Source organism: Accipiter gentilis, chromosome 4, assembly GCF_929443795.1.
Source record: "Accipiter gentilis chromosome 4, bAccGen1.1, whole genome shotgun sequence".
NCBI classification, from domain to species: domain Eukaryota; kingdom Metazoa; phylum Chordata; class Aves; order Accipitriformes; family Accipitridae; genus Astur; species Astur gentilis.
In genome coordinates, this window is record NC_064883.1 from 41,588,307 (window position 1) to 41,614,401 (window position 26,095).

At 42.0% G+C, this 26,095-nt stretch overlaps 1 protein-coding gene across 4 annotated transcripts in view; it reads right to left on the reverse strand.

Annotated features, from left to right (window-relative positions):
• The window catches only part of SCN5A (sodium voltage-gated channel alpha subunit 5), a 216,444-nt gene that overhangs the window by 126,901 nt on the left and 63,448 nt on the right, over window positions 1-26,095 (reverse strand). For all 4 annotated transcript variants that reach the window (XM_049798505.1, XM_049798504.1, XM_049798503.1 and 1 more), the window contains 2 exons: window positions 23,997-24,227; window positions 8,401-8,464 (listed from right to left, as the gene is read on the reverse strand). In XM_049798505.1, the coding sequence (XP_049654462.1) occupies window positions 8,401-8,464; window positions 23,997-24,227 (295 nt within the window). The remainder of the gene's footprint in view (window positions 1-8,400; window positions 8,465-23,996; window positions 24,228-26,095) is intronic.

Below are 26,095 nucleotides of genomic sequence, written 5' to 3' on the forward strand. Positions count from 1 at the left end.
TCCAGAGGAATGGAAACGACCTTGCTGAGCACGGTGGGGTGTCAAAGCCTGGCAGTGAGAGCTGGAAGGGCAGCCGGCGCCCATGGCCTCCAAGGCTTATTGATGTGCATGGTAGAGTTTTCCTCAACTTGCCTCTTCACACTAAAGTCCTCAGGCCACAAAAGAGAGGCTTAAATCTCCTTTAGGTCACAGGCTGAGTGACCTAAAGTGACCTAAAGTTTTTCTCTGCACTTTTCGTGTGTTCTCACTTTCCTTGGTTTTGAGGCAGGAGACCAGCAGCCAAACAAGTAGTGCATACTGTGCGGTGGTTGTGGGGGAACAGACAAAGATCCTTAGACTAACATTTGCTCGTACCTGAGAAGACAAACCCACCCATTCTGAAACAGGGCAATATTTTAAAAAATGGATCTTGTAAGGACGACTGAGCATGCAGGAGAAAGGGGCCAAAAGGCAGCAACGCCCCAGCCAAAGCTGGGCATTGCCATCAGCAGGTGCCCAGTCTGCCCGAGCGTCACAGGTCACCCTCCTTCCCCTGCTCTTTCTGTTTTGATATATCAAAGTCTAATCACAATTAGGGGGTCTGACTTACAATTTCCCCTTCACTGCCACCTAAGAGCCAATATCTCGCTCGCAGAGGCACCCTTCACTTTGGACAGTCCTGACTAGGAGCCCCCAGCAGTTTTTATTCCAGGCATCTAAGGGGTCAGAGAGAATTTGAAGGGCATTTTTTAAAGCAAGGGGTGCCAATGGTCTGGAAGGAAGGAAGTGCAAGCAAGTCCAACCAAGGGAAAAAAAGGGGCAGGGGGAAAAGAAAAAAGAAAAAAAAAAAAAAAAAAGAAGAAGAAGAAGAAAAGCTCGGAATAAAGAGCAACAACAACCAGGAGCTGAAACTGGAGGAGAAAAGGGAAGGAGATGCCCATGAGCAGGCTTGCTCACAGGCTCAGAGCACCCACTGACCTGTGCGTGCCACTGACTTGTATCCAGGAAAAAAGTTTCTGCCTCCCCCCACAGGCTACTTGCTCAGGCGGATGGAAAACCACTGGTTTCAGCCTGACACATCAGACCCCTCCACGCACTCACGCAAGCAGCGAGAGGAAGAACTCCCTGTGCTGCAGTGTGGCTTTTTTAGACTTTGTGCTGCAGCAAGGTAAGCAAACTCTCATTTCTTCTCGCTCAATCCAATGGCCAGGCACTGGATCTACTGTCTAACCCATCAAACAAAATGTAGGGCAATAATTTATCATAAACATAATGGTAGATTACTGCTTAATGAAGACTGTAGCCCCTGGTAAGTCTGCTTCTCTCATGTGGCTGATGAGCTTATTACAGCTTTGACTAAGAGGTAATATTACCCATCCTTAAGAATTGAGTGGATTTGGATTTAATCCCTACTGCTGCTGTTTAACCAGAGACATGATCTTCCAAATACACAACTGATCCCTAGGAGTGGGGACTGTTATTGTTGCCCCTAAGCCTGTATAATACCTAATGTTATGCCAACGGCAGCATCCCTGCAGCATCTTTCAGGTGACATACTTGCTTTCTGTTTTTGCTCATACTCAAGTGAGAGGCTTTCTCACTGTGAGCAAACCATCCTCATTCTCCTGTCACTGTACCAACACAGAGTAGATGGAAAAGTTTGTGTGATTTACATCAGAATCTAGTTAAATTCATTTAAGGTATGCTGTACAGCCTGAAGGTTTGTAATAAATTCATTAATGTTGCTTACTAATCTGGAGCGTAATTACGTTATTAGCTCTGGTAATTTAAACAACACACTTCATTCTTTCCAAAATACCCTTTGGTGACATTTGAAGAAGACACATTTGGGAACTGTATCCCCTTCCTCACTCCACCAGCCTTTCCAGCCTTTCCCACCCATCAGCCAGCTGTACCCCATCAGACTGAATTTGGCGAGTGTTATGAACACACCAGTCCCACCAGGCACATGCCAAAGCTCCCCAGTACCCCATTCCCTGTGATGGACCCGTTCATAAACACATGCTGCCAGACCACGACCTGCCTGACAAAGTTGGCTATCGCTCCCCAGGAGCAGATACGTGCAACTAAGACACCTGAGCACCATCTTCACCCCACCATCCATGGACTGCACCTCTGAAATGCAGACCCTCCAAGCCAAGGGGGCTATTCCCACCCTACTTGTCCAGTATCCAACACAACGTGGCCTGAATCTGGGGCCTCCTTCTATTAAGAAAACAAGTAATAATAACAATGAATTAATAATAATATGGATTTAAGTTCAGGCAACTCAGAACTGCAGTGGTCCTAATTACCAGCAGCAAATAAAGAATCACCTGGGTGCATCGTTCTCTGGTGCAGTTCCCCAGTTTCCAGCGCAGCTGGGGTTGTGTTACTGGGCATGCTTGCTTGTAGTCAGGGGACTAAGTGCTGTGGGAGAGCACGCTGTTTGACATGTTCTTCTGGCAGGCATGTACACTGTTCCAGGCTCTCCGCCTGCCGAGGGCTGGGTGAGAGCTGCAGTGCTGGGCTGCACAAAGTAGCTTTGGTGGAAGCATCTGATAGCAGCGCTGCTCCTCAGTCCGTTGCATGTTTCTTCTCTACCCTTGAGGGGTGCGATAAGCCTTTGCAAGGGACTTTAAATCACCACGTGGAGGATGCGTAAAGGCAAAGGAATGTTACTATAGCTCAGAGAGATCAACGTGCTGCATCGCTGTACATGCCATAATGAGTACGCTGACAGCACGGTGGCGTGGAGAACCTACCATAAAAACGTTGCTTTCGGTAGTCTTGGTGACTATGAAAACAGGCATCTGATGCAACTTTATGTATTGGTATTAACTACCTTAGGAAAATACCACAACACAAAAGGAAACAAAGTTTTTTTCTGATGATGCTTTAGAAAGAGTTAGGACTCACTCAAAAACTTTGAGGAGCACTACACCACATGCTCATTCCTTCATCCCTTATATGCAATAAGCTCAGTGACAGCAGAATTTACCAAACCATATAGAATCTTGCCCCGCGCTGTACATTATTTTAATGTACCCTGTTAAGAAAAATCAAGGTCATAGTGAGGATAAAGGTAGCTAAAGTTTCTATAGCAACAGTTACTAGGATGCAGTTGCCAAAGGTGCTTTCTTGTTGCATCCTGAAGTAGCTTTACTGGCTGCTTTTCCTTCCTGCTCACTAGTCTTTTTGGTAATATCAGTACAGACACGATGCAAATGTGCTTTCATTGTCAGTATGATCTCGTAGAATATTCCTGCCTACAAGCTGAATATACAGGACATATCATGTGAAAGGGAAAAAAAAATATTGAGCAGTATGACCTTGAGATCCAAAGGGGATACAATTGACTTAAAACATGCACATTTTTCTGAAAAGCCAGCTCCCTGTTGTAGTTGCGAGTGAAAAAGTGAAAAGAACAAAGATAAGTTTCTCTTTTTTTGTCTGTTTGTTTACTTTGTACATTGATAGCATCTTGTCCGTTTCTCTTTCTCCTAATGGACAAATTTCCTTGCCGTTTCTATAGCTCTTCCAAACCTTCAGGCAGAATGGGAAGAAAAAAACAGCAGTCTAACCACAGCAGAAAAATGCCCCTGTGAAATTACAACAGGATAAAAGTGGAAATGTTTTAGAGCTGAAATGTATCTTCCTTTCTCACGGACAGATAATTCCAAGCTGCTGCAGCCCCTGTGAGTCTTTACTCTGCAGGGAAGCACGGGACTCCGTGGTGCTGGTCGTCTCATCAAAATGACCAGTTAATAGCCATGGAGAAGGAGCAAGCCGTAATTGTACGGGCGGCTTGAAGCAGGTTGACATGAAACGGTTCCCACAGCCCACTTGCTGGGAGATTTGCTCTGATGATCACAGTAGGGCGATGCCTGGTAGAAGCAGTGGGGATGTGCTCCTTGGATCTGGAGGTGGGATCAGGACCGCGTCTCCTCCTGAGAGCAGCGCCCTTGGAGGCTCCCTCACTTCTTGCCTGGTGTTGGCCATGTCCCATTGCCTGGAGCCAGGCACCGAATGCCGGGGTTTGTCCTTGCTGTAGGTCCCCCAGCACACCCTAAAGCATTGCGCCCAACTACAGGCCTTGTCTTTGACACTATCACCATAAATACTCATCTCTGGGTATGAAGTAATTTTGCCCTCAGGGGTGACTTTCACCCAGTAGGGTAGATGCCTTCAAAAGGGCCGTGATGCGTGATTACAGGGAGCATACGGTGCTGCTTGCTGTCGCCTGCTCTTCTGTAGCCCTTGCAAAGCGTAGTCCACTTGATGCTAAGACTGGATTTCACAAAGGCTAGAGCAGCTTTCAGCTTCTGCTCTGAGCTAAGGTCTTCCAAATATTTGATCATTGTACTGGATCTTTACTGGACCTTTTTCAGGGCTGAAACAAGGTGTTCAAAATTGGATAAGCTATACAGTGGGAGTTAAATTGAAAAGTAAGTTTATAGAATTTGTGATCCCTTTGAAAATCAGACTATCTGAGCTTTCTCCATTTATTTTAACCAAATCAAATCGAAGAAGCTGAATTTGCAAAGAGAACCAACTTGGATAAATCCTAGTGCTGCCACATCCAAAAGAACAACAAAATTTAACCCCGAAACACATGTAGAAACATGAATAATTCTGCAAATACACTATGTTTTTTCTGTTAAAAGAGCCTTGCTGTTAGCACTGCTTCCAGTGTCTGACCAATCTGTGACACACACCTCAGAGCAGAGGATTTTTCCATTAACGTGGTGCTCTGAATGTGCTTGTTGTGAAACACCGAGCACGCGTCACTAGCGTTCACTTTGAGCCAAAGAACATCTTTGATCACAATCATTTGATTTTCTCTCTTCTCCAAACATTACTTGTTGTTTCCATTGGACTCTTTGTTCCTTGTAAATACAAAGCAAATTCTTGCAGTACATTAAGGGGAAAAATGCAGTTGGACAAACAAGAAGAAAAACAACACAAAATTTCTATTTGATTAAATGAAGAAAAATCAAATTTCATGTATCCTGAAGAAAGTTTCTGAGGGATCATATGGGAAACCCCACAGACAGGTTAGTTCTTGTGCAACTAAGAAATATGCCATCCCCCTGACATTCCTACTATGTGTCTGCAGTGTGATTTTTAAAGTGGCTTCTTGAGGTTGCTTAAGCATACCTAAAACCATAAATAAATGCTTTTTCTTCCATCTGCCAGGTGAAGTACTAGAGACATGTTTGCTGTTGCTGAGTGACATACATCTATTCAAATCCCTTCTGAACTAGAATCAATATTAGCTAGATCCATTACCTCCTACTTTATTGGCAGTTTGGGTGCTTGTTCAGAAAACAGTCCCTCTTAGTAATGTAATAAAGCCCCCACCTTGGAGATAATTAGGTTGTCTGTGATATAGCATCCACTGATGATCATTTCCCTGCTGATTTTGGCCTGCTACTCCAGCTCAGGTTGCAGTTTCCATCACTACACACTCTTACATCAGACCATCTGAGTCTCCTCACCTAATAATTGCCATCGTAGATTTATTTAGATCTTTTTTTTTTACTCTTCTATAATAACAGCAACCAGCCAAACCTCAGAGTGTCATTAACATGCTTTTAAAAATGCGCTAAAATGGCTTTGTCAATTACCTCGAGATTTAATATCCCAGCCACAACACAGATATCCCTCACTAACAACAAATCCCTCCAGGAGTGCGCACATGATGCTGCCCTTCCCTGCATTTCCTTTGGGTCCTCAGTGTACCCCAGAGGCTAATAAATTCAAGCTCCAAACTGAGAGCAGAAGCAAGCTCCACAAATGCTATGAACACTCAGACATGGCCTTGCCAGCTGTCTTTCCCTACCACACCTTCCTGATGCCTTGATGGGTTCCCAACTTAAGCATCCTCACTTGTCATTGATTTCATTGCTAATAGATGGGGGAACCCCAGTCTGATGCATCCACTCACTCTTAACTCACCTCCCTGATCCTGTGGTGCAACCTGTCCCAAAAGGTCCCACGCATTCAGATTTTGCGTTTCACTATTGAACACACTGGCTCTTGGCCTTGACCATTGAAGAATAAGAGAAACCAAATCCACTCTGTTAAATACGTCAGCCTGTAAATGATGGTCTCTCTACCCTAACAGGTGGGAATACATGACTTTGCAAGTCCCCTGAGGTCTTAGGATCATCTTCCTAATTATCTTCATGTCTTTAAACAACAGGAGTGGAGGACTGGCAGGAACTCTGTGCAAGGTATAACAGATGAGACAACATTTGCTAGTCCTGAGCTAAAAAACCAGTGTAAGTAGGAATATTTAATCCTCATTTTTAGGCATTTAAAACCAAACCTTACTCAGTGGTATTAAATACTTAACTAAAACAGCAAGAGGCTGAAGAAGAAAGAACTGATGCATAAAGGGGAAGTGGGTTTCCCCTAACGGCACAAACGCTGATAGTTTTGATGTATTTATCAAAACAAGCACAAGGACTCTAGCTGTTGGGGTGGCATTTTCCTCTTTTTATACAGGAAAGCTGGAAGTTCTCCCCTGGCTGTTTCAGGCTGTGACTCTCTCATGGGCATAGTGCCTCCGTTGGAGGTTTTCTCCAACCATGGCTTTTTGCTGACACGTTGCAATTTACTGACTTTCTAGGGAAGGAAATAAGGGTGGTTTTGCTAACGTGCATTTCTAGAACCCAACCCTTAAACCCATAAAGGCTACTAAGAGATACTCCATGGATATTGGACTGGTATTTAAGTTCCCACCACTTGGACAATTCCAAAGCAGTAGTCCCTAAACTATGCCTCACAAACTACCTATAATCTAATCAACTCTTTCGCCATCACTTATGACATTAGCAGCTTGCCACCAACATGGTTCAGGTGGTCAGAGAGAACAAGGTATAATATTTCATGATGTGCAAAATATTGTTTCTGTGCAGAACATTTTTTGCTCAATATTATTGCCTATTGGCTAGCAAAGGCTGAAGTCCACCAGCACAGGCAGATTGCCAGATCCTGGGATCCTCGGGAAACATCCCAATAGTCTTGGAGTCCAGCCTGAGCCTGGATAAATGCAATGTATTACAATCAACAAAGCACTTCATTAATGAATGCTGACATTGTACCTTCCGTGGAACAAACAAAGAGGAAAGCGTGGCCCTCTGCCCAAGGAGCTTACAGTCTAAATTAGACTGGCAATACAGATCAGGCACACAAGATATGCAGAAGGAAGGCTGACACTTCAGCTTTCCCTTTGTCTTATGTAAATACAGATATAAACAGTGGCAGCAGACAGTAAAGCATCTCTCTCCAGGACCCCATGGCTTTTCTCGCCCTCCTGTCCACAAGCATGTTTCGATTTTTTCTACCCTTCATCTTCCTGCTGTCTCCCTCTTTTTACATTTCTTCCTAATTTAAACCCTATTATTTTTTTTTTTTTTTTTAGTTTTCTAAATTTTGTTCTACCAACTCGAAACATCTCCCTCCAAAAGTAGACTATCTCACCTCTTCCCCTCACTTGACCTAGGTCATCCACCTCCCTGATTCAAATACTTTCACATACTTAGATCAAACCTCATCCATCCCACCACTCTAAGGTCTTTTCTTCCTTCTCCTACAACTCCTAACAGCTTACAATCTTTGCATGTTTATAATCTCTGCCCACACAAGATCTCATCTCTCTCCATCCCATCTGAACTCTTCCATTTCCATCAAGATCATGAGAACCTGTCAAACAAAATCACACTCTCAGACAATGTGCTTAGACTCTGAGGGCTGGATGCAGGAGGAACCACTAGCATCTACAGATGGTAGGGATAGGAATAAAGTCCTTTATGCAGAGTAAGTTATATACCACAGGAATTAGTCTGGATCTCTTTACTGTCTATATTATAAGAAAATGAAACACACATAGTCTATAAACATGTCATGTACAAATATAGATCACAACTCAAAACTGAGTCCCTTCCCACCTCCAAAACATGTTATTTTGGGGACTAGCATTTATTGATTTGTTTACCTTTCTTTTGCCAAAAGCCAAGAATTCATCATCAGTCTAAATCCCTCCAGCTTTTCTGTTTCCTTTCCTGTTTCATTTCCTTTAAAATACTCTCCACTCAGCCAAAGTGTTACTTAGTTTTCACTATTTTTTTTTACTGAGATATTTAAACATATTGAAAAAGAACTGTAATAAGGCCCCTAAAGATTTTAGACCTGAATACGACACACGCAAACTTCTCTTCCCTGCAGTTCAGAAAACTGTATTACTATGCACAATATTGTCATTATCCTCTCTCCTATTATGATTGACACAGGGAAGTTGAAATATCTACTTCATGCTGGTGAGAAGTAGACAATGGAAGGAAAACGTAGCAAGAAAAAACCCACCCTGCAACAAAAACGAACCAGAAATGAAGATATTTTTAAAGTACTTACCCAGCATCAGTGCTATTGCCGCACAGTAACACATCTTCTGTACCATTTTTTATGAAATAGTTCACTGCAACAGAAATAGAAAAATGGCTTTTTAACAAGTACATTCTGGGAATGATAACATTCACAAATATCATCCACCAACCAGCGTATTCAACTGGGACAGTACTTGAGAGATGAATGGCGTGCTTTTGCTTTGTTTTGCTAATTTTAACTTTTATAAATTGTAAAAACAAATTTATTTTTCAAAGCTCTTTAAGCACTTGCTGTTTGTATTTCAAATCTGACCAGTTTAATAAGGTGGCTGCAGGACTATGGGCAATGTTTGTAGGAAACATCATCTAGCCGTGTCCCTGGCTGTTCTAACTGAGAACATTGTTACCGAATTCAGTCCAGCGCTATGTAGTAAAGCCAAACCATGAGCCTGTCCATAACTTTTAGACTCTACTCTGATGAGATGCGCATAAATTGAAGTTTGTGATAGAAATTCCTGCCTCATAGGTTAAAAATGCAACCAGCTGTAAGTCAAAACGTAATAATACTAACAAAGCAGCCCACTCCCCCAATCTGGTGGATTCTGCTCAGTATAGAAAACACACAGTATAAAGCAAAAGAAACAGAAAAATGCATCCTGTTAAAGCTTAAACAAACAAGGAAGTGTTCATAAAGACAAATATTTCTCAACGTAGTCATCTGTAATGGCAATGGAGAGATACAGACACTTCTTGGGCCAGACTCAGAGCAGCAAGCTAAATTTAAGTGCTCTGGATCTTTCCCTGGTTGACTATCAATGAGACTTACGGCAATTAGCATCCCCAGGCTAACAAGGGCCTTCGTTTTACACACTCCCTCTTCTATCTCCAGCCAACAAAGTCTAACTTTCAGAGAAACGGAACAGGAGGCCAACTCCTTCTCAAAAGGATAAGCTAAATCAGTTTTCCAGAGAGAATCTGAAGAAAAGGAGATGTTCTAAGAAGCATCTCTAAAACCTGAGTGGCAGCATGGAAGAACAGATAAAAGCACTTATCTAGAAACATAATAAATGCAAAACAGAGGCCAGCGGCTGACTGATGGAGAGTAGATAATCCGGTGTGCTTTGCTGCAGCGGAGAGGACGTGATCCCCTGTTGACATAAGACACGATGGTGGCAGCCTTAAGCAGCATGTGTTTGTGAGCAGAGGGGCCTCTGCAGATGATGCTCAGAAGAGGTTCTCCATTCTAGGCTAACCCTCTGTTGTGAAATGTTTTAAAAATCAAGAGTGACAGCTTATCCAGGCAGGCTATGCAAAGAATGCTCAATGGCTCAAGCCACCGAACAGATGTGCCGTGGCTTTCTCAGTAAGCTGCGAGCAGTGGAAAAGCCCTACCCTGCTGCATGCCAAGAGGGAATTACTGTCCATGAGCTTGTGGTTACGAGGGCACGTGATGGGGTTCACAAGTTATCAGAGTATATAGCCTGCTCAGACTGTATGCTTTCCCACTTTGTCTTACACATGGGCTTTCTACGGAAACATCTTGAACTGCCAGCAACACCCAGGTATTCAATATGGTTAAGGATCTGTGATCAACCACCACAGAAGGGGAAGGACGCCATGTCTTCCATCTCCTTTCACCCTCCCCTTCTGCTGGTGAAAGACTTCTGCTTGTCTCAGGAGAGAGCGTATCTTATTTGGGGTACATAGAGTTAGTGACACAAACTCATCAGACTCTGGGGTACAGAGGAAATACAGTACAACCGTGAGATAAGAGATGGACAAACAACCGCAGAGCTTCTGCACCTTGCTAAGAAATGGTATCACTACACGGGGTACCCTGAACTTCACAAACATGCACTGCTCCCTGGGAATGGCAACTTTTCATACCGCAAACACTAAGACCAGGAGGACCACAGATCTGTCACCGTGTGTTGACCACTTTCTTTGAGGGATGATTGAAGCACAGCGCTGGTTGAAGACTGAACCAACACCTCCTGCTCAGTCAGACCAGAAGATGAGAACGGGCCCAGAGAACAGAAGTAAGGAGCAAAAGGAGACTGTGTGCAAACAAGAAATTTAAAATCTCAGGAACAGACAAAATTCTCTTTGCTGTTGACTTAAACATTTACATTTTTAAACCAAGCAGTCAGGTAGTTGCCAAAGAGTGCTGTGAAATGCACGCTGAGGAACGGGTGGGTGCGTGATGCTGCTGGGAGGGGGTTTCTTCACTCAGAGTCTGCAAGTGCGCAACAGAGTGTCACGGCTACCCTGCCAAACCCCAGCCCGAGGAAGAGCTGAATTGCCGATTCCCTACTGATAAATTAAGGGGCGATTAGAGTATTATACCCAAGGAGACAAATTGCTATATTATCAAAAATGCGCACAACAATCAATTTGTCATTCAAAGCAAGTTGGTTTGGATTACAATCAAGCATGCCGGGCAATCAGAGGTCTTTAAGAAGCAGTCATCACTCTTGCTTTTAAGAACAAACCACCTTGGTATCATATTAGCCCAAGGCCTCAGCTTTCTGTCAGTTAACTCTAACATGGACAAGGAACATAAAACGTCTTTTTCATCTGCAGTAGGATTTTCTCTCTGAAACATAGAGTGCTCAAATTGATCATCACCACCTGAAAACTGAATGACTTTTTTGTTGTCTTGGAAGATTACAATTAGTTTTTGTTTTGCTTTGTTAGTTTTTTCACTGATAAATTTCAGCATGTCAGTGGGAAACAAAATAGGAAAAGGAAAGTGGAAAACAAAACTGAAAACCTCCATATTAGATTTTTGTTTTAATTTTTAAAGTAAAATCAAGCCAAAACAATGATGTTTTTATGCATGCGTGTGTGTACATAATCTTTATGCAACATGCCATTCTTTCCAAAGGAAATGCTAATTTTTTTCCCCACCAGCTTTACTAAAATGTTGATGTCACAGTTATAGCGTATATAATGCCTTTTAGGAACTTTTCTACAGGAATCTCCAGAGCAAGATAACTACTTGATCATATTAAAAGAATTAAAAAACAAAAAAAATTGGTCAGAATAACACCAGCTTCCTATCAGTTTCCGGTCAGTCATGCATTATTTTCTCTATTGTTGCCAAACAAACTCATCTATTTTTCAATAATATGAAACATTTCTTGTCAGTACTCAGCAGTCAAAAATTCAACAGAAATATGTTTTCTAATAACCAGATGCTATCTTCTCCAAAACAGATGCACATTTTTGCCTGAGCCTTATAAACACTTACTAAGAACCTGTATCTCCAATGCTCCTGATATAGTATTACTTGTGTTAGGTTGATTCTGTTGCCATTAAAAAGGTGTACAATGAATCCATATACAGGGGTTGTCTTCCTAAGGCTTGTGTTTTAGAGGCGCCAATTTAAGTAAAATAATCTGATAAAGTGAGTGCTCACAAGCAGCTTACTAGCTTCTTACAGAGTTTTGTCTACCTGCACAGAACAGCGAGATGATGGCAACTGCTTCAGCCAGTGGCTCTAGCACCAAGTAACAGCATTGATGCTAGTGTTAAAGTTGTTGTATGCAAGTAGTGAGGAAATATACAAATTGCTCTAGACTATTCTTGCAATGTCTTCCTTCCAAAGCTTCTCATAATTTCCGCTGTTTCATTCTATACTTTTTACAATTTATCAATATCTTTCATGTTTCTGCTTTGCTCCCTTCCACACCAGGCAATTCTAACAGAGCAAACATTCACGATATCTCCACCTGTCAAGTTTAAAAAAAGGCAAACTTCCTCAAAAAAATAATTTATTTTAATTAAAATTATGCTGCAGCTTATACTTTCCAGACCTATATCACACCATTGAGCAGAAAGCTGGTGGGGTACATAGAGCTCCAGGGTAGAAGGCCTTCTCATTTCTGTGCAAAGAAAGGAAAATTTTTCAGTCCAGAAAAATGAAAAAGGTTAGAGTCAACTTAGAAAACACAGCTTCTGAGTCCAGCTTCTCTTCCTCCTTCGAAGACCCAACTGAAATGATATTTTGATTTGTCTTACAACAAATTCATTCCAGTTTGGAAAAAAACCTATATATTATCACACTTGCATAAAGAGCAGCATTCAAATGTCATTAGTCACTGCCCAGAGAAGAGTCCTCTGGCTGACTTTCTAACAAAAACTTCAGAGAGGTGTCTGTTATCTCAGACTATTTATTGCAGCCACACGGGTGCTCGCTGGTTGGAGACTTTCTCCCTGTGCTACGGCTGGCACAAAGCACTGTCAGCCACCAAACGTCCCAATTCCAAATTTAAAATGCAATTCAGAAAGCCCCATCACCTTACAGTTGCGATACGTGACACAGAATCAAAATAGATAACACCCCCTCCTCGCCCTTTCGCCCACCGGCACAAACACACTGTACCTCCTGGTAATACTAATAATTAAAATGAATCCTTGCTGCACTTGCTGTGTGCACACTATGTCACATACGGTGAAGTCTCTAATAAATGAAATTGAGTTTGAAGATGAAAAACATGCCTCACAAAAGCAATGGAACAGGCTGTATTAAGGGTATTATTAGGGAAGAATGCTTGGGAATAAATGGCACTGCCAGTTAGCTCTTCCCTGCTAAAAGGGGTTGCAAATAATTATAATAATCAGTTACTCTCCTGTTGCTCACCCCCATGACAGGGGATCTGGCTCTCCTCTGCTGTCCCCTGGCATTTGCTGCTGCCAGCCCTTCTGCTGGGTTTCGCAAGCTCTTGGGTGCTCTCCTCTCCCTTCTTGCTCCCCATCCTTCCCTCCCTCTTCCCCTGGGTGCTCGCTTCTGGCCCAGCTCTCTCCCTCCACCTTACCGCGTAACCATCTAGAAGGATATGTCCATCCTTCAGTTAAAAAAGCAACAGGAGGAGTTAACTGTGAGGATGGTTGGGTGGGTAGAGGGGGCAGAGATCAAGGGGGCAACTTTTTTTTTGAGAATCTTATATATGGCATTGGTTAATACATGACTTTAGGGTAACTACAGCCCTGAATTCTGGGTATGAATCCTGCTGGAGATATGGAGGGGCTGGGAGGAGGTCGTAGAATACCATACAACAAGGTGCTGGGAGGAAAGTGGTCTCCTTAAGCTCAAGTGTCTCTGGTAGGCTTCTATGGTTGCTTCCCCCCATGCTCGAGACAAGCCAAAGAAGCAATTTCCCAGCCAGGGCTCAGCAGTGACCACAGCACGGAAAATGTGCCCAATTTCGATAGCACAGCTTCTTCCCTCTTTGAGAAAAAGCCACTAAAAAATATCGATCAAGCCCTCTGCTAGATGGCTCCCGTGCACTAGGAAGAGGCTCTGAAAGCCTCAAAGATCCACAGTACCTGGTTTGTGCTGCCTGTACGGTCCGAGGGAAGGAAAAGCACATCAGGAGCATTTGGAGCTGCGGACTAGAGGGAAGCAGAGAATTTAGATGCTGTCAAATTGCCTTGGGGACCATGCCAAGTCCATGAGCATCCTGAGGAAGACGAGACAGGAGACAATGCCTAGCAATAAATACGCATGCTGGCTTTTAAACATCTTCAGATAACCTCCTTCCATGTCTCTATGTCTGACCAGTCACGCAGACCCACACTCTTAGGGCTGTAGGCTGCATAGCACGTAACTAAAAGCATATTTAGTACCACTTGTTTAGATGTACGCTTCACATGAATAGGCAGCAAAATGCTGAAGTGTGCTTTCTGGAAGTTTTGTAGAGGTTGTGTGTTTTGTGGAGGTTTTTTTTTATATGTTTCACACAAAAGCTGATACAAGGGTTGAATGCATTTGTGATTACAGACAGACGCCAGAAAAATAGAAGAAAATACTCCTGCTTGTACTGTGATAAAGAAAACAAATGAATTGGATCAAAAACTGAGTTAAAGACAAAAGACAAAGGTTGAGATGAAAAGTCAATGTGCAGTATCTCTGCAGGCTAACAGAGGGCTGTATCTGCACCACTTTATTACATTTATAAGTACAAGGGAAAGAGAGGGTGAGCAGAGAGGTGACAAAATCTACTATACACAACATTTTCCAGGTAAATCAAGTCCAAGGCCAGGATTGAATGAGGAACACTAGAGAGGCTTATTCCACTAAAATAAAATGAGCAGAGAAATGCAGAGTGAGACATTATGTTGTCAGAATGAGAAGCAAAGCAGAGAAGGAGAAAATCTCACCCATCCATAACCTTTTGAAGTTTTAAATTCCCTGTATCAGTTCAGGTAAGAGATACGGATTTTTTTAGGGATCCTTAGCCAACAGTTTCATGTAATATGAAGCTGTGATCAAAGAAAAGTGTAATATTGAGATGCAGGAGAAACAGGATGGAGTACTATACAGGAAACAACCTATAAACCAGTGGCTTGTCTCATCCAGCTCTTTTTTAATATCTTTATCCAGTTCTGTTTAATATCTTTATCAATGATCTGGATGAGGGGATCGAGTGCACCATCAGCAAGTTCGCAGATGACACCAAGTTGGGAGGGAGGGTTGATCTGCTGGAAGGTAGGAAGGATCTACAGAGGGATCTGGACAGGCTGGATCGATGGGCCGAGGCCAATTGTGTGAGGTTCAACAAGGCTCAGTGCCAGGTCCTGCACTTGGGTCACAACAACCCCATGCAGCTCTACAGGCTTGGGGAAGAGCAGCTGGAAAGCTGCCCAGCAGAGAAAGACCTGGGGGTGCTGGTCGACAGCCGGCTGAACATGACCAGCAGTGTGCCCAGGTGGCCAAGAAGGCCAACGGCATCCTGGCCTGTATCAGAAACTGGGGCCAGCAGGAGCAGGGAGGTGGTTGTTCCCCTGTACTGGGCACTGGTGAGGCTGCACCTCGAGTCCTGTGTTCAGTTTTGGGCCCCTCACTACTGGAAGGACATTGAGGTGCTGGAGTGTGTTCAGAGAAGGGCAACCAGGTTGGTGAGAGGCCTGGAGCACAAGTCTTATGAGGAGCAGCTGAGGGAACTGGGGCTGTTTAGCCTGGAGAAGAGGAGGCTGAGGGGAGACCTGATCGCTCTACAACTACCTGAAAGGAGGGTGTAGTGAGGTGGGTGCTGGTCTCTTCTCCCAAGTAACAAGTGATAGGAGGAGAGGAAATGTTCTCAAGTCATGGCAGGGGAGGTTTAGGTTGGTTATTATGAAAAATTCCTTCACCAAAAGGGTTGTCAAGCATTGGAACAGGTTGCCCAGGGAAGTGGTGGAGTCACCTGGAGGTATTTAAAAGACCTGTAGATGTAGTACTTAGAGATGTGGTTTAGTGGTGGACTTGGCAGTACTAGGTTAATGGCTGGACTCAATGATCTTAAAGTCTTTTCCAACCTAAATGATTCTATGATTCTATGGTCCAGAAGACAGACCACAGCTTTGCTTTCAATAGGGATACTGTTGAACTGGAGGGCATTGAGAAGCAGGTAAAGACAATGACTGGGGAAAGTTTAATAAGAAGAGCAATTGGAAAAATTGAGATCTTTTATCCTAGAAAAGAGGTGACTATCAGAGTAAAAAATAGCATGCATTCTGGAAAATGAGAACAGGGAGCTTTGTGTGGTCCCGGTCATAGAACGTGATAACAACGTTTTTTGCCCTAAGATAAATGGAGAGGGGGAAAAAAAAAAAAAAAAAAAAAAGAAAAAAAATTTCAAAACTAAAGATAAAGGAAATATTTTTCGCTACACTTGCCATTTCAAGTGCTGAAGTTACTGCCACAGGCTGCCCCTGTGGCCAAAACATTCAAAGAGGGATTTGTTGCTAAGGTAGAAAAGGATATCCAGAGTTACAATAGTTAATGTTAATAAAAATTTAGAAAAATATCTATACTTCAGGCTCTACTAATTTGTTCTGGAACATGTGGGGCTGCTCTGTGCCACAGGTGCTGCTGTAGATACACCAAGGCCAGACTGAGCCTGGCAATTCCCATATTTTACCTTCACCTCACTTGGGTGAATTCAGCGTTGATGAAAAGTATCAGGAGAAAATATTTCTTTACTTATTCGTTAAAAGCAGTGCGATGCGGGAAAGCAGCACTGTGAGCCGTTCTCTGCGGGTGGGCTCACGGTGCATCTGGGCTGACTGTTCAGAGTTAAAAGCAAAAGCTACCTCTTGCCTTCGCAAGGCACATTACAGCTGAGCCCGGAGCAAGCACAAGTCCATGGACAGGCTCAAAAGGGCACAGACAAGGTCCTTTCAAATGCAGATCACTGTGCAAGTCAAGTGGTGTATTAGTTTGATAGTTTATGAACAATTTGAAGGTGCAGGAAAACTCTGAAAATGTTCAGTCTGAATCTTCTGACAGATCTTTCCTTTAGTAGATCTCTCCTTTCTGTGAGCAGTAATGCAGTGATGAGAGCAAAAGAAATGTACCTGTGGAAAAAAATCCTCCTGTTTTAAAAACTGTTCCAAAGTAAGAACTTACTCTTTCACCACAAGGCCGAAAAAAAAAATTCCTTTTGAATGGTCAGAAAGACACTGTATTGGATACAACAGTACCAATTCCTATGTTTTTCTGATCCATGCTCTTCTTCTGCTGGGCCTTTCTTTTTCTATTTAGCTTAAAACATTAAAGTGCACATGTTAATAACACATCAGAGCATTAAGGTTTGAGCATTTATGAAGCTCTTTATCAAAAGATCCACAGCATCCGAACAAAGCCACAATATTTACAGTTAACGGTGGAGTAACGTGAACAGATTCCATGCTGACAAGCACAGCCTGAAAACCCAGAGAGGTTCTTTGTCTTAATCATTGGTTCATATACAATCATACATAATAAAACACCTATTCCAGTCTCAGCCTGATTTATTGCTTCCCTCTTTCCTCCCACCTCCATAATTACTCATCAAACACTCACTGTCTTCTATTACCACCTCAGACAACACCTCAAACACTTCAGCTCTCCCCAAACTTGCTACATTTATTATCTGACTTGGACATCATTATTTTCTATACAGTTCTCATACAGTTTCAGAGTATCAGTTCATGCAGTTCCATTTCAGCGGTTCTGAAAGCAAAAATGAAACAATTCATCAGGCGGCGCTAACAAGGCACAGAGCTTAGAGAAGATAGATGTGTACGCACACACGCATCTATATACACGCATGTATATTCCTGTATATTCTCAGACATACGCCTCAACATCCATGCCCATTTATTTCGACAGTGCATTACACCTAGGACATCAAAGAGGAGGATGTGGGAAGTCTCTAGAATTATGTCACATTGGTCTGGGACTGCTCCTAGTTTATCAGCTCCGAGCAGCCAGACCGGTTCATTCACACCATGCGCAAGACCAGTTACTTCCCACAAGCCTGTCATCCCTTCTCAAGTACCCAAGAAGACCATGATTTGGATGGGTATCACATCAATGGTCAGCAAGTTGCTCTGCAACCAAAGGTCATCTATGCAGAGTGGTCATGTTCCTCAACCTTAGGCATCTAACATGGCTGGTTTAGTGGGATCATCTCCCTAGGCTGCCTAGTATGATTAAGGGATAGAAAATGAAGCAGACTCCTCCAGAGACCACCTCAGAAAGTTCCTTCTCCAAATCACTCCTATCACTTCGTTGGATGCAATCGGGACCCGCAAAGACTAGGTACCTAAAATAAGGACCTAAACTTGATGTATTTTATACATCTTTTTAAATATAGAACTTGAAGCAACCATAAGTCTTGCAGGTCTAACTGGAGATGACAAAACAGAGATTACATTTCTCTTTATCTGGGTTTTTTCTTTCTAATTAAAGCTTTTTCCTGCCCCCCCACCCCCCAGACCTTTGGTAACTACACAGTTTGACTTCAGAAGAAGAGAAAAATCACTGCCACAAAATGAATGCCAGAAACTAGTCTGGAAAAAAACCCACACCAACCAAGCCTGAAAAGTCTTCTTTTAAGCTATAAAATAGCAGTTGATTCCTTCCCAGTAAAAGGTTAATAAAGCTTAAACATTCTTTTATGTTTTTGTTTTTTTTTTTTTTTTTATTTCAGTAGCTTGGACGAGATTATCTAAGGAAATTACAGGGTTTTATTTTACCTTACAAGATACTGATTTTGAGAGAAAATATATACAGAATACTTTGAAACAAGACCTTTTCAGAGTGTCTTAAGTAGGGTATTTAGTTTAAAGAAAAAGAAAATACTGGGGTTTGAGACTATCATTTCAAAACTATTTTATAATAATTTTACTAAATTTTAAGGGTTTTTTTTCTGAAGTGTTTTTTCTTATGCATTCAGCACTTACATTGAGCCCTGCTCTACAAAAGAACACACTATTTAAACTTAGATTTCTACTTACTACTTACAGACTAGTCAATAATCCATTTTAGTAATGGAATACATAAATGACATTAAAGATTCTACAATCATCAGCCATATGAATCAACTACACCCAGTCCATTGTTACATCTTTTCTCTCTCTAAGCCAGTGACATATCTGACATCCACTCTAACTCACACATTCATAAAGCTTCACTTCATCAAATACATCTTTAATTTAAACACCACAGCCTAAGACAGGCTTTCAAGCATGCTATTTGCAGCTGCTTTCCTAGAAATCTTTACAAGTATTGGAATTAAGCTTGGAGATCTTTAATCAGCTGGTATTTCTAAACTATTAGCTCTCCTAAAGCTAACTGACAGCTCAATGACTTTGCTATTGATGTATTGATCACTTAATTTTCATAATGCTGTGGATGTAAACTATCACTATTTTCTACTTTTTTTTGTCTTTATTTCATTTTTATATATGAACACTGCTGCATCTACAACTTCAGATTCCCAGGTTTGTTATTATTAATGTCTAAAAATAATCCTCCTTGGGCTTATTGATTGCAGTCCCTTACCGAGTCTAGAATTGCAGGTAGGAAAATAGTTACTTACCAGCAGTCATTGTTTTCCCAGATGAATGAACTCTGCCTCCATTTTAACTTTACCATTGGCGCTTGACATCAAGAATTTTTTAGCCTTATTCTACCTAATACTCAGCGGTCACCCATCCCACACTCCATTCATACAGGCAAAGGACGGTCCTATGGAGGAGTATGGGAGACCTGATGAGCGACTTCTGCCTTACTCTTCCATATTCCCCTTCCTAGGTTTGCAGTGGTAAGCACTACTCATTGGAGGCAAAACCAAACTGGAATAACTTTTCTGATAAGCTGCCTTCTTGGAAGTTGGTTTGTAAATTGTGATGACCCAGAGTCATTTAAATTGGTGGAAAGAATAGAAGAATCCTCCTGTTCATCATGAGATAGATGTGCCCACCAAAAGGCGGATTTTAGACCTGTGTCTCCGCTGTGAGTTGAGGAGAGACTAAGCAGGTATCTCACCTTACCACAACTGCTGTGCCCAGTAACAAAGCTGAGGAAACAGAGGCACCTCCAGCAGCTTAGATGACGTTTCTTTCACAGAATTAAGCTTTTAATGTCAATGCCAAGAAAGTCCCCTTCTTGACAGCCTGATCAGGAACATTCAATGTCGCTTTTGTACGCTAGTGATTAGTGAAGCTAAATGGAAGAGATCGCTCAGTGGGAATTTTCCCACTGAATCCCCATGCTTAAGGGCTCTGTCCCTTGCTTCCCAAATTACCTGGCATTTCCTGCAGCTGCACGACCCACTGAAATGATGGAAAGAAAAAGCAAAACGTTGGGTGGATAGGTAGGAAATCCTTGCTCCTTATGGGATTTAGTTTGTAGGATTGTCTCATGGCAGATGCACAAGAGGAGGAGAGAACCCAACAATTCTCAACACCACCAGCAACCTTGCAATGTAGAACTGACAAGTTAATGCAAGAAAGTTTAAGTAACCGCCAAAGGCCTGAAAGGGGAGGTGGTGAGGGATGCCTGCTTATGGATCTACCATGCACAGAAATGGATGAAATTTTTTTTTTTTTTTTTTGGAAATAAATATTTTTCTTCTGCCACCACAGTTCCTGCCACCACCACTACCAGTGCTGATACAATGCCTTTACTGGTGGTGGAGGCAGGAACAGGGGTAGCAGAGGGGCCGGGCAGCACCTGCACCATCTGCCAAGATAGTTGTGGTGACCACAGTGGTAGAGCAGGAAAGTACGAGTGGGTCTTCAGTGTGTAGGAAGGAGGAGTTCCTGAGCCCTGGGGGCACTGTGGTTGTTTCCTCAAGGATCAACCAAAAATCAAACGTTACCACATAACGGTGGTTAAGCCAATGATGATGCAAAGTTTATAAACTGACTTTTTTTCCCCCATCTATAAAATGAAAACAAGAGGATTGAGAAGACAGATGAGAAAATATGTCCTACCTGGGCGCTGAAAGGAGCTAAGGAAAGAGGATAGAATTTAGTCCAGATACCAAGTCAGTTTGGAATAAAAAAGCAGAGTTGAAGCTATCCGAAGCCTTCTACAAACCCAAAATGTCTCCTGTACTGTACAAAGTGCCTGTGGCACACAATTATCTCAAGCTAAAAAGGGCACAGAAAGACTGAAAACTGAGTTCTTATCTTTCTTTGCACATCATGACTAAGTCTCTCAGCTATTTCCTTTGCAGCACCAGGCAATTCTTCACTGTTTTACCCTTTTAAGGGGTTTCATTCGTTTTTGTTTTTCCATTCATGCAAAAAAGGTTCAAAGGCACAAGAGGAGGCTGATGCCATTTCAGAGGCTCCCCACTGTACTTTAAAACATTAAAAACTCTCTCAAAGAATCCAAAGCAAACTTCTGCTCTCCAAGAAGAGAACTGCATAACACCCCATTTTGATTCTCTATTTTGGTGTCCTGATGAACAGAATTAACAATCCATTTTGTCCAATTTTGCTTTTGACTGTTTTTCACTCCTTTATTTCTTTACATCCCCCACTCCCCCCTTTTTTTTAAGTTTTCTTGTAAATCTCTGTCAGTACTTCAGGTTTCTGGTTTTTAGATTAGTATCCCTGCTCCAAACTAAGTGACTCAGCCTCATTGGTTTTGAAGTCTCCAAAGAGCTTTTGTAATTGCCTGTGCTTCCTTCAAGTGAACTCTACTATCTCAACATGTTGGCCAATTTTCTTCTCCAGTTCTTCAGAACAAACACTGACACTACTCTGTTTCTTAATATATTCCTCTTTTTATCTAATTTGGTCTGCCTACACTTTAATCTAACTGTATGTATTGCTTAATTCCCTGCAGTACTCAAAATTTGGACTGTTATTAAATTGTGGTCAGTACTACTCTGTTAAACAATCACTTCATTTCACTGTAATACTTATGCAAAATGAAATATAAAGCACTATCCCATCTAGTTACAAAATGAGCCAGTCTTTCCATTTGTGAATTGCTTTAGTGCAACAGTCAACATTAAATGAAAATCCTACTTAATATTGTTCTCCCTAGCCTAATAGCTACACCACCTTCTCCAGCATTTCGAGGAACACTTCATTATTCTTCATCAGAAGTCAGTACATTTTTCCTATAAATCTACTTTTGTTCTAGTTCTTCAGTGGCCTGCTGCACTGACTCAACACTTCAACTATTTAAATCATTTTCCTCCATCCACCATAACTGACGGCTGTTTGCCATAATGTACCGTGCCTTTATTTTCAGATATTTTGAAAACATGAAAACATTCATTGATATTATTATTACTTACTATTAATACCACATGGTCAAACTTTAATTTGCTTTAATCCATTATCTCACCAAGCTGATTACCTTTGTAATAGGTAAATCTCCTGTAGCGACACAAGTATATTTTCATGACCATATTAACCATTGCTGGATTTACTAAATGGATTTATGGGAGCGTCTCCCCTCCTCCCCATATCAGGGCCACACAAATAAACTTGCTCATGGTATGCTGGAGCAGCTGTACAATTCCTCCCATTTAAAGCAATGCTGCAGCTGGCCCTGACATTAACTATATTTTTATAGAGACTATCCAGCAGCACATTTACCCTACTTCCATTTCCAAAGAGCCACACTATCTTCAGAGCTCCGCTTCGTCCCTTCACCTTTATTGCAGGGCTTTATACTCTCCAGCCATCACTATTTTATCCCTCAATGCCTCTACGAGAGGGGGAGAGAAGCACCTCGCACATCTGTCAGACATCTGGGGGTGGAGGAGCCGTGGAGTGCCGTAACCCACCTCAGGTGCAGAGATTTCTTTACTAGCTCCATGAGCACTCATCTCCAAGCTGGAAGCACGGAGACCGTGGGTGGGAAAACATGTCAGCAGGGCCACCACCAGCCAGCACAGGCCCACTGTGGTTTTTTAGCTGTGGCACAGAGCTCTTTCCCCTTTCAGCTGACGAGAGGCTCTGATGCGGGGACATTGAGAGGACACAGAACCTGCTAGTCAGGGTCAGCCCCAAAGACAACCCTAATTCAGCCAGAGCTTCGTGAGCTGCCCTTCCTTAACGCTGCATCGACCGCATCGTACGTTAAAGACACCGACGTTGAGCTTTTTATTCCTTGAATGAAACCCTTCTAACACCACTGCTTCCAGGGCTGCTCAGACCGCAGGGAGAGGAGCTGAGCAGAACAGCCAGAAGTCACCTGTGGGGAACGGTGGGACTGCCCTTGGCCCAATCCCTGGACCACACAGCCCGGCTGAAGAGGTGTACGATGCTGAGGAGCCAGCAGAAGCTGGAGGCAACCCTGTGCCAGGCATTTAACAGAGCCCTGGGTCAAGCCAGGCGATTTCCAGGGGTCAGGTGCGGGGTTTTTATAGTGCAGATGGCTGGAGATAGATACAAGCCTGTAGGGTCCACGTTCTTCTCAAAATAAATAAAATACCAAAGGTCACCCGTCATAAGTTCCTACCAACGCACATCAGTCTGGCTGCTTCCTTCTCTCAAGAGCGTTATACTGAATTGTTTTAGATGTGAGTCCATGTCCACTGCAGTTGGTGTGGGCCCTCCAGGGACTCAGAGGGTTTCAGAGCAGCAACAGCTGGGCCACTTGTTTACATTCTGAAGTTTATTTACATGAAGTGCTTATTTTTTAAAAAATGTTAATAAATTAGTTCAGTGAACCTATTTCATTGTAATTCAAAGTGTAGCAGACTTTAGAGTATTAAAAATTGCTTTGGCCTAGAAAACAAGCCTTTTGATAATAAACATCAGAGCACCAGATACTGCAAGATGGCCCAACCCAGATAATGAGTTAGGGCCCTAATAGCATAAGATTTCCTTAAAAAAAAATGCTCTTGGGGTTTTTTAGATTAATAAATACTGAATTGCTCTGCTTCACTTTTTGGGTTTTTTAAGACCCTTAATTCAAATTTTGAAGTTTTGCTAGAAAATGCAAGAGCTATAAATTGTTTAAAGAAACAGTGGGCAAAGCAGACCCACACACAGGCTTGAAATTTTTATGTGATTGCCTAATTCCAGGAAAGGGAGCTTTAAGAAAATATCATGAGACACCCTAAAACTGTGAAAAGCATCAATGATACAACGAGGACCTTAGTCTGGATCATAGGAAAGTGCCAGAAATATTTTCGGCATGAACTGTGAAGGCACCACAGAGATCAGAAAAAGCTATCTAGAACTTTCAAAACCAAATCAACATCGTGAAGAGCCAGTAGTCAGGTAATGCTGCATTTGCTGATTCACAGATAGATTATGGTCAATATGATAAAATTTTAAAAAACCAACCAAACCAACCAAAAACGCCAGACAACAGGATGAAAAAGAGCTTACCTGGATCACTAAGAAATTCCTCTGAGGTGTTCCACATCCTACCATCCAAGTACAGCGTGCCATTGGTGGAGTTAAACTTGGTGTAGTCCCTGACACACTTGTGTCGCAAGTTGCCCATGAAGAGCTGGAGGCCTATGAGGGCAAAGACACTCAAGCAGAAAACGGTCAGGATCATCACATCAGCAAGTTTCTTAACAGACTGGATAAGTGCCCCTACAATGGTCTTCAGTCCTAGGGAGATAAAAGCCAAGAGTTTATAGACTGAGAGGCTGAAACATGTCTGCAGATAGCTACGTTTCATTATGAAAATCTCCATGGAAAGGAAAATCGGAGGGGTTTCCACTACATGTTTGTAACTGGACGGCAGAAACTAGAGACAAGTGATCACTATGAATGTTTAGTTGGGCCTACTTTTGTCTGGACAAAAGTCTTGGTATTACTCTTACACAAACACTGATTTAAAAATGGAGGGAAAGAACTGAATGGAGGAACAGTGAGGTACAAAAATATTCATGGATAAAGAAAATACAGAATGTCTTTTACATTTTCATGGAGTGGTAGTAGAGGCTGTAAAGCCTAAATCCCATTGAAGTTTGAGAATGTGAATTACTTTTAAATCACCCAGGTGATTCCGATAACTTTATCCCTCACATAAAGAGATGAAGAGGTATGAAAATATTATTTATTCCCTGATTATTTTACATATTTTGGTGCCAAATCCAGCTCACTGTCCTCATATGAATAATTCCTCTGCCTTCAGTTCATTTGCTTAAGACAACAAGAATTTGGGATTAAAAATAAGCCAAATAATATGGGCAATCGAATAAACTCAGTGGACGCTATTTGACTAAAACAACCTGAGGCTCCAACAATACCTGGGCGAAGTTTATAATTTTGTAATATGCTGCCAATATAGATAAATCATCTTATTACAAACACCGAAGGCTTGGGTCACACAAATTAGCCTCTCCTGTGTTATTTCATCCTGTAACACTAGCTTCAGTTTATTATTCTATAAATACACAGATACAAATAATTATACTGTTTTCTCAAAAGACATTGCTTGCTTTTGAAATGTTCCTGGCGATCAGCACTATTTGAGCTGATTGAATATTACATGAATACGACAAACCCCACTCTTTCAAAAAAAGACCCTTCTTCTAAACTTGTGTGCTGTAGTTGGACGTTAATATCACCTGCACAATGGTAGCAATTTTGTTGTTTCTTTCCTATTTATATTTAATTAATACTTGATAAGTAGTAATCAGTGCTTCTTTCTGATAATCAATGTCACCAGTATGGCAGCAGTAAGAGAAATTGAGTTAAATGGAACAAAGAAAATGCAAAGAGGAAACAGGAGGAATTCTCCTGGGCAATACTCAGAAGCACATTGATTTGCTCACTGAATATGATCATACACATTAAATCTCAGTTCCCTGGAATTCCACCCCAAGAGTTTGGCAGCCACAAAGGTTGAGCTAGTGCTGTATAATTTAAAATAATATGAAAATGTACTTGAGGACTCACAGGAAGGCAAAATGTGGTTTTGGTCTTGCTTAAACTCTGCAGTTAAAGTAAGGGGAAATCATAGTTTCTCAAAGGAGGATGAGCTGCTAGAATGGCCAACAGGTCCAGCAGTCCCTATATCCAGCAGCCTAAAATATCCCACTCCTGGATAAGGTATTGCCATTACATTAACATGTGAATGATATTAACAACTATAAAATGGCTATTTATCCAAAAGGGACTGACCCATCAGGTGTGGGTAGTCCCCTTTCTCCACAAAATTCTTTGTTTGTCTCTTTAAAGCTAGTTTGTGGCATGACAAAGAAGGAGAGGTTAGATAGCTCCCCGCTCTTCTCAAAAATAGAGCAAAAATATTGTAGTACAAACATGAGGCAAACACTGGGTTGGCATGCTATGTGCACTCCTCACCAGAAAGAGATTTTACAAATGAGGTCAATTCTATTCAGGTACCTAAAAAAAGGCCCGTTTTGAACTTTTAAGTCCATCTGTAGATTTGGCTATCTATTCTGATGCCTAAATAAAAAGCATAGCTCTTCTGCTAATCTAGTCTTGGGTGAACTTTAGACCTGAAG